Consider the following 9492-nt stretch of genomic DNA (forward strand, 5'->3'; position numbering starts at 1 on the left):
CCAAACCCCCCCCCCCCCCCAAAAAAAAAAAATTGAATTTCACAAACACAGGTGCAGCATGGAGGCGGAGCCAGAGACAGGGCTCCTGGCAGGAAATGCAATCAGCCAGTTATAGAAAGCGGAGGCTGAGGGTACAATAATGCAGCTGGTGGCCTGGAGACGCACGGCAGCGTGGCTAAAAGCGGCTGGCGCAGCACTTTAGTTTTACAGGCGGCGCGTCCAAATCAAACGTCGCCCGTTTGCGATCAGGCGCAGCGAGAGATGGGGGAGCGAGGGAAGAGAAGAAGAAGAAAAGATGGAGGGAAGCAACCCGTACGACACCAGCTATGAATCTGACGTCCGGTGAAATACACGCCTCTCGTAAAATACTGCACAAGCGGCAACATAAAAAGGAGAATGCCGAGCGGCGTCGATCGACCAAGCTGGCGGCGCCTTCAATAAGTTTTTCCCTCCGCCCAAGTGGGGGCAGTATTTTACAACCTCCCCCAATACTCCCTGTCTGAAACGCTAGCCAAAAAAAAAAAAAAAAAAAAAAAAAAAGGCTTTATTTACAGCAGAAACACATCCCAATTCTTTTCAAACACAAAGTACTTTACTGCAGGTCATAACGTAGCGATGGCACTCAAAAGAACCTCCAGCAAGGCGAAAGAATTCAATCATCAGCAGAGCACGCTGGATTCTGTCTCACTGAATGATGGCTTTCATAAAAAAAAAAAAAAAAAAAAAAACGGCTATTATTCACAGCCTGATAAACTAAAGAACATGCCCCCCCCCCAAAAAAAAGTGACAGACGTTTTAAAAACGGTGAATATATTTCATCGCGATACACATTCGACTCAACGACGTGCACTGACAATGGAAGCCATCTGATGTCATGGCATACGGAAATGCTAATATTTGTCACTCTAGAACAGGGGTCGGCAACCAAAAAATTTTGAAAGAGCCATTTTGGATGAAAAAAAAACAAAAAACAAATATGTCTGGAGCCACAAAAAAATGAAAAGCCTTATAATGAAGGCAAGACATGCCGTATGTTAGCGACATTAGCCCACTATCAAAATGACTACGTTGGCTCCAAATACACAATGAGCCTTCATGATTAAATGTTTTTTTTTTCTTCCTGCAGTGGATCCTGTAGACCAGGCCTGCCGAATATTTTTTGTCCGAAGATCTACTTTTCGATCAACCAACCTGCCGCGATCGACCCGTTACCGCACACACGCGCTTACACATGCATGCCCTAATGAACAACATCCACAATGGCCGTTAAGATGAACGCGGCATTGGACGCACGTTTGCAGTGTGTTAACTATCGTAGCTCAAGTACTGTATACCGTTTAAAAAAATGCTCCCTCCAGATTCCAATTTCTTGCCAGTACCGTCGGTGAATTGTATATGAGATGCCGTTTTTTTTTTTTTTTTTTAACAGTCGCCTCACTGGCATGCCGCCCTGCTAACAGAAACGTGTGTCGCAGGCTATGACGCAAATCTTCGTTGACAGAAATGTTGACATTTAATATTTATCCGACACATTTTTACAGCATTATAAAACGTTTAGAATGTTTGTGCCATGTTTGTCCTCCTCCAGAAACCATATTAAAACCAAAAAAATATTTTGCTCCCCCATCTTTTTCCATTTTCAAACATTTTTGAAAACGCTGCAGGGAGCCACTAGGTCGGCGCTAATGAGCCGCATGCGGCTCCACAGCCGCAGGTTGCCGACCCCCGCTCTAGAATGACAATTTTGGATCGTAGATGATTTTTTTTTTTTTTATAACCATTTCCCAAATATCTCTGATAAGCTTTCGTCAAACTACCCCAAGGATCATTCTTAATCACAAGTCTAAGTAATTCCTTGACGAGGCCCAGAGGCCATGCAGCCATTTCCTTCTCATGTAATGTTGAACAGGTGTATCCAAATAAAATTCCAACACACAAAACTTGTGTTTGGGTATTTCACACAACAAATAGGGTCGGAAAAGCAATGCCGCCTTGCACCGCCGTCTCCCATGGGATCACAAAGAATATATCGTTATAACTTGACACACACAATTTCTTATCTCGCGAATCAGTAATCTGTGCATTTAGCAAAACTCTGTGCCATTTATTTTTTTGGCTTCGATGTGGTGTTTCTCCTCACTACATTACAGATAAGAGATGGCCGAGGGGTGGGGGTGGGGGGTCAGATTTGGGAGGTGGCCAGCTGGACCGTTCAGTGTCGGTAAATTGTAGACGCCGTCTCCCGAGTCAGTCAGCTGAGTGGCCGCTTCGCTCCATCCTTGAGAGTGCGTCAACGTAAGAGATGTGCTGTGTCAGTGCGCCCCAAATGAACCCTTGTGCATCCTTGAGGAAGGGAGGGGGCACGTAGCCCCTCCCCCCACACTGCCGCTACCTATTCATTATCTCTCATTATCTTTTCCCACTGGAGGGCGGCCAGGAACTCGTGTCGCCTCGGCGGGCGGGCCGAGGATTTACAAGAGAATCGATGCAGAGGGGATGACAATGCGAGACCCTTTGCGTTATTTTCCGCTCCTCATTTCAAACAATAACAGCGTCTCGTCGGTCTCACGGTGGGGTCACCCATCCCAACGTCCCATTTTCCCATCACCCCTCAGCGATGCCAGCCACTTTTCTGCGGCGCGCACGGGGCGGACGTGTGCGCCGGCGGGGGCGCAAAATGAACGCCTGCTCCAGGTTAATGACAGTTTACTTTTCCATGCAGAGAGATGCACAGCCTCATCTCCCGTCTAAAATTATCATGCCATCTCTCGTCTCGCTTTCTTTCCTTTGGGGAGAATCTGCCAATCAAATGCAGAGCAAGGAAAGGTGGTGTGGAGAGGGGGGGGAGGGGGGGCAAAGCTCCCTCTATAAATAAAACATCATCCTTACCACATTTTCATTCTTTTGTCGTCCTCTCTGCTCACCTCGCTGCCACCTAATCCGCCAACATCAACCGTACTTTCATCTCAATTTCCTCCATTAAAAGGCCCTCAAAACATTTGATGGTCAAAAGTATCGAGACGGCTAGTGACGAAGTGGAACGAGACGAGCCTTCTCGGTCTAAAAATGGGCACAGGTATTTTCCCCAAGCCCAAAAAGTCAACAATGAATCGAAAACAGTCATGGCATCGCTGCTAAGCTTTTCAAAATGACCTGACAGACAATGAGAAGTCAACAACATATGAACTCGCTTCCACTTTTTGGAGCTACAAAAGCTTCCATTCTTTTGGGGAAACCTTTTATATTCATCCCGAAGGGAAATCAAAGGAAACAATTTTTGGGGAAAAGTATGAAAGCACTTGGCAATGACACTTGGGAAACAGACAATGGAGCCAGTTCCTTCTTTTGGAGCGACAACATCTTTCATGCTTCTGGAAAGCGCTTTGACAAGATTTTGCGTGGGCAGCATGGCCACATCCATTGTAAAAAAAAAAAATAATAGTAAGGAAACTTGTGGATAGCAGTAGTGGGCTCGAAGGCCATGATACCTCCTTTATCTAGTCAGTTAAAATGGAGAGACCCCCCAAAAAAAAGGATTTGGTGGCAACTGCTAGTAGAGAGAAAATTTGTTGATGAGAAAAGTTTGGGGGCTACCGAGCCTTAGCGGGAGGCTAACGTTGAAAATAAGAATTTGGCTCCTCCTGTTGGAGAGACATCAGCTTCTATTCTTTTGAAAGACGCGTCTCATCGGTGAGCAATGACAACGATGATTTGAATTCGGTGTGGGGCGGACATCTAAAATGGGCTTGGATCTGGGGCTCGCCAGGACCGGATTGGGCATCCCTGATTTAGAGTGTCGGAGATAAAAGAAGTCGCCCGGACATTTTCCAAGCCGAGAATGTACGTCCATCTTGATGCTGAGCCTTATTCCTACGAGGTTCATCTTGCGATGCGCTAAACGTTTGCAACGCTCCCCTGCGGTCTCCTCACGCCATTTCCTCATTATCCATCCCCCCATTTTCTTTTGCACAAAAGCCTCCCTTCTCGCCCGCACCACCCTCCTTCCCCCTCGCTCATTTTTTTTTTTTTTTGGGTGGGAAAGCGCTGGACCAAGTGGGAATCATTGCCAGCCTTGTACTTCCCCCCCACGCTTCTGCTAAATGTGATTTGTTCTGCAGCTCAAGTCTGCGGCATAATCGCAGCGCTTCCACAGCGAGCGGGGAGAGCGGAAGGAAGCGGCGCAGACCAGCGAGCGGGACGAGAGGATGGAACAAAATGAGTGAAGAGTGGATATCTTGCTTCTTTTTTTTTTTTTTTACCCGCCACCCCGTCCCGCTTTCATCTTCTGCTCTGCTTTGGCCTATTTTAATTGGCAGTAGCTCAGCTTTTCTCTCGCCCTCCCTCCTTCCTTGCCTCGGCTTGTTTTTACTTCTTTCTTCCCCATCTTAATCTGCGACCAGCACAACCTTCTCCAAACTCTCCAACTCCAGGAGGACGGCAAAGCTAATCAACTGAATCAGCATCAAATTGTGTCGGCTCACTCCGTGACCCCTCATTCAAAGCATCTTCATTTATTTGGTCTCATAACTCGCCATAGTTCCGCTTTATCATCTGACATTTCACCCCCCCCCCCCCCCCCCCCCCCCCCCCGTATTTTTCCTTGAAATTCCCAATTAGCTTCCCACCCCCAGTTGCCACCTTCCTCGCAGCTTCCCATGTTGACCTTCCAGTCTTTTGCTTCTCCAGCCCGGCGGCGTTTCAAAGGCAGCCTCCATCCCTTGGCCCACCCATCCCATTACCCCTCTTCACCCTTCGCAAACCAGCCCCCCCCGTTTGTCTGACCCCGCATCCGCCGCTCAGTCACACATCCAACGAGCCGGCAACAAAATCCGCCATTTCGGTCTTTTGTCCAAAATATCCATCCATCCATTTTCCGATCGGCTTTGTCCTCACAAGGGTCGCGGGGGGTGCTGGAGCCAACCCCAGCTGTCTTCGGGCAGTAGACAGGGGACACCCTGAACCGGTTGCCAGCCAATCGCAGGCCACATAGAGACGAACAACCCTCCGCACTCCCAGACTCACACCTTGGGACAATTTAGAGTGTTCCATTAACCTGCTGTGCATGTTTTTGGAACCCGAGAGGAAATCGGAGTACCCGGAGAAAACCCACGCAGGCACGGGGAGAACAACACAAAACTCCACATAGGGAGGTTGTAGCCAGAATCAAACCGTGCGCCTCTACACTGTGAGGTCAACGCGCTAACCACTGGGCCGCCCTCGTCCATAATAGTTTCATTTTATTTTGTTCTTTCTACTTCGGTTCCGCCGCGTATGCTTTCAGGTTTCTTTTGTCCAACTTGCGAGCAGTTTCCAATTTACAATGACGACCTGACTTGAGTCCCACTTGACATGAATTGTAACACAGCATTAACATTGTGTGATAGCATTCCAAAAATGCCTTTTGCACAAATCCAGTTTTGTTTTCCGCGCGCCCGTTTGAAGGGCAAAAAACACAAAGCTGGCATTTTGGCGACAAGCGAACACTTCTGCCGAGGGACCGCCAAGACGTAGCGGCCGACGCCTGACATCGCTCCGTCCATACAACGTGAGACAGTGTCCTTCTGTTGATTGTATTTGCCGAAGACACAGAAGTCGTTGGGAAGACGCTCGGGCGGGTGACAGCGCCTGCGCTTGTCTACCCGCGAGGAGGAGCTGCTGCGTTCACGGCGGAAAGAACCGGCGCAGGTATTAATAGCGCGTCACAACGCCGCCACTCACTCGTGACGCCTGTCAAAACTTGTCGTCAGGCGAGGCCCTCATCCTCCTCTATCTATCTTTCTTTCTAGCTCTTTTTCCCAGTTCAACATGTTCTGCGTATGCCGGGCAAAATGTCTGCTGGCACTGTATCGTATTATCTTTTTTTTTTTCTGTTTTCATTTCCGACCGCCTCCCTCCTCCGTCTTCTTTTCACCCCTCTGGGGCATGCGCCGCCGTCCTAATATTGGCTCTTTTCCTAATCCTAGTTGAAGTGTAATTACTGACAGCTTCAACATTTCAGACGAGACGCATATTTCATCACGATCGTGCTCTTCCTTGGATGATTTCGGTTGTTTTCTCGTGTGTTCGTTTTAATGGGCCTTCGCTGCACCATTAGCTCGCGTTTCAACGTTTCCATACCTTTTCATGATCAAAATCTCAAGGCACACCGCAAACAAGTAAAAGTAACTGGAAGAGTAGATGAGCTTGATCAAGAACTATTTGGGCACAAGTTGCGCACAAACATTCATACTGAGGCAAATCGCAGCTCGGTGCCGGCGGTAATTACACGTTCTCCACTCCAATACAAGCCGCGCTTTAATACGGATCGAAAGTGTACGTGCAAGCATTATGCTCCCGCTCCCTCCGGCTTGTTTGCCACGTAATGACTCCCCGCGGAATCGATAGCGCACGTCTCCTTTAATAGGGATGCATGTGTGTGCGTGTGGGACTTACGAGCAAAGCCCAGAAGGAGCGGGACCAGGACCAGGCTGCGCAGGGCCAGCGAGAGGGAGCTCGGGGGGTGACGGCGGCGGCGGCGGCGGCAGAAGACAGAGCTCCAAGCGGGCCTCATTGTGTATTGACGTGCACTTTAGAATCAATGGCTCCTTTGTGACCCCGCCTGCCTTACTGCAGACTAACAAGTCGACACAAAACAAAAAAAAAAAAAGGCAAAAAAAAAAAACAAAAAAAAAACACTAATTTGCGCTCAACAGCAATGCCGGGCTGCCGAAAGTTAAGCGCCAGGAGGTAAGAGTGAAGCGCTTTAATGATGCCTTTGCGCTACTTAGCACGCGTTGGAAGAACGGAGGAGCTCGACGACAACAACGCAGCTGGGCCGACCTGATTTATTTATTTTCTTTTTCTTTTGCGAGAGACAAGTGACTTATACGGCATTCCGTGCCATCGAACGTAACTCAAACTGTAAACTCCGGTGCAACCTGCGCTGAGCTAGTTGTGAGCGCCCGGGAAACATAAAAAAAAACAAAAAACATCCCAGCAGAGGCAGGTTTCTTATCTCGGTAGACGATGCCCGCATGCAAACTTTAGAAGTGTAGATGAATGCATCGTAGCGCCCCGGAGGACTGGAGAATCTGGGGCAACAATCAACACGCTGCGTTTTTCCAAACGAAGCCTGCGAGAACCTGTTGGCGTTCCTTGGAGGCGCTAACCTGAACGGCCGCCTCTCTGGAGACACGCCGTCTCTCCGCGGTTCATCTGCGGAGAACGCGGGGGTAAATAAAATCCGATTCGAGGTTGAAGAGCAGAAGCCTCTCGAGGTGCCTTTTGCAAATTTGTCCGAGTCGGCGGACTCAAGCCGTCAAATGTAATCTACCTGGGAACCTGGAAGTACGGACTTTGGACTTTTTCCGGTTGTGTGAGCGCCGCTGCGCACTTCACCGAGCACTACCCACTGAGGGATGAAGCGTTAGTACCCCGAACACGGCCCGCACCCTCCTGCTCCGCATGCCGCCGCAAACCCAACGAGCTCGAAGAGCCAACGGCTCGTCCAACATGGAAAAAAAAATACCCCCTCGCCCCCACCTCCCAGTTGATCGCCACCGATCTGACTTCAACAACGCTGATTCGCAACGAAAAGAAAAACTTCAGATTGATCTCCTAAAATCGTTTTTCCGGCTCTTTCCTCCAATCTGCTCGTCCATCCGGGCAGTCGCTTCTTCTCCGCAAAATTCCCGTCGGCGACTTTGTCCGTTCATTAGAAATATGGCGATAATCCCAAAGAGGTGTCACAGCAGATCGCATCCATCTGTCCGTTATCTGACTTGCAACTTGTTTATATAACCCCGGCCAGCCCCCCCCTACCGTGCTCGAATCCCGAATCCATGTGCCCGTGTGGGATCAGCATCTGCATATTTTGCATACTCTTTTGTGAAGGTTAAAGCGCTGCTGTTAGTGTGTGTGTGGTGAAATGACAATACTTGTCTTTCAGTTCTGCAAACAGTGGTGGCGTGTGTGTGTGTGTGTGTGTGTGTGTGTGTGTGTGTGTGTGTGTGTGTGTGTGTGTGTGTGTAAAAATGTGAATGTGGCCAAATGTCTGGTGTGGGGTGCGAATTAGGCAGTGTTTGGCCTTTTCACTGTCGCCTCTTGCTTAATGTATCCATACAGGCGCCCGCAGAAGCATCACAGTGCCTCTTTGTGTGAAATGCCGGCGGCACCTTACGGCGGCGGGGATGCGCGGCATCGACGGTTGACAACAAATGGGCCTGTTCGAGCAATATCTCGTAAACTGCAAACTTTAGCGTGATTGTGATCCCACTCCCAGCATTGACAGAGGGAAGTCCATGAAATAGAAAGACCTCCAGAAATGTCGATTTTGCGAATTGCCATCCAGAAGATTGACATAACGAAAAACACAGTCGTCAGTGAACTCAAATTTAGGATGAATAAGAAGTACAATTACAAAAATTCCAACTGTCAGGAATGATAGGTTAGCAACATGTACACTGGTAATTAACCACTTCCTGTCGTAGGCTTTTATTCTGAAAGACAAAGCACACCACTTCCAACATTGGAAGCAGTTGAGCTCGCGATCGAAAGACTGTAATATTCACTAATTAATAGGGATATCAAGACGAATATTTACTCTTTGAGTACTCATCGATACTGAATATAGATACTTCCAGCACTAAAATTTCATTGAACAGAATGTCCCAAACTTGTGAACAAAGATGTAGATAACGAGTGTCAAACACATTTTCGTCGAGGGCCACATTTTAGTTACCGTTTTCCTTGGAGGGCCATTATGACTGAAATCATATCAAGAAGTCAAGACTAACAGTTTATTCAACTATTGTTTAAGTTACTGCAACGAGGTGTTTGGCAACAAGAATGTCGCTCTTATTTATTACACATGAAAATTTGAAATTTTGGTCCATATTTTCGCAAGCATCATGGAAGTTACCATGTTTGATTTGCTTTTGCGGGCCACATAAAATGATTTGGCGGGCCAGATCTGGACCCCAAGACTTGACTTTGACACCAGCGGCATAGATGTTAATTCACCAATGTGTCAAACTGCCACAGTATAGCGCCCACTAGTCCCCGGTATCTTAAAGTAAGGCCGGTATATGCCCGATACTGATGCCTGGTATCAGTACTCCGCCATCCCTGCGAATTAACATCACATAAAACACTCTAATAATGCATTCTGGTGCAACAAGTAATGGCTAATGCTAACAAGGCCCTTCCGGCATACTACGATGGTGCTACTCACGTTGTCGATTGACGCATACAGACGAATGAAACTCCTTACCTGGTACACGTGTGCCATGGTTCTGTTTGTGACCAACAGGTGGCACTGTAGGGCTCCGCCTGCAGCTGCACACCTGTTGGTCATTGTGTCATTAGTTGTCACTTGAAAAGACTTGATGATTGTTGCTGTCATTGTTTTCTGTTGCTGATTCTGTTCCTGTTAGTGTTTTGCTTCTGCCATGGCTTTTTGTTTGTTTCTTTGGATTCTTGCTCTCTTCAGGTTTATGTTCTGGGTTTAGTTTT

General features: G+C 48.0%; 1 protein-coding gene across 1 annotated transcript in view; it reads right to left on the reverse strand.

Annotated features, from left to right (window-relative positions):
- The window catches only part of cadm4 (cell adhesion molecule 4), a 25938-nt gene extending 18183 nt beyond the window's left edge, over positions 1-7755 (reverse strand). Inside the window, exon 1 of the mRNA XM_019896024.1 lies at positions 6433-7755. Coding sequence (XP_019751583.1) covers positions 6433-6550 — 118 coding nt within the window. The 5' untranslated portion in view covers positions 6551-7755. The remainder of the gene's footprint in view (positions 1-6432) is intronic.
- Positions 7756-9492: the final 1737 nt, after the last annotated feature.

This window comes from Hippocampus comes, unplaced genomic scaffold, assembly GCF_001891065.2.
Source record: "Hippocampus comes isolate QL1 unplaced genomic scaffold, H_comes_QL1_v1.1 scaffold55, whole genome shotgun sequence".
NCBI lineage: Eukaryota > Metazoa > Chordata > Actinopteri > Syngnathiformes > Syngnathidae > Hippocampus > Hippocampus comes.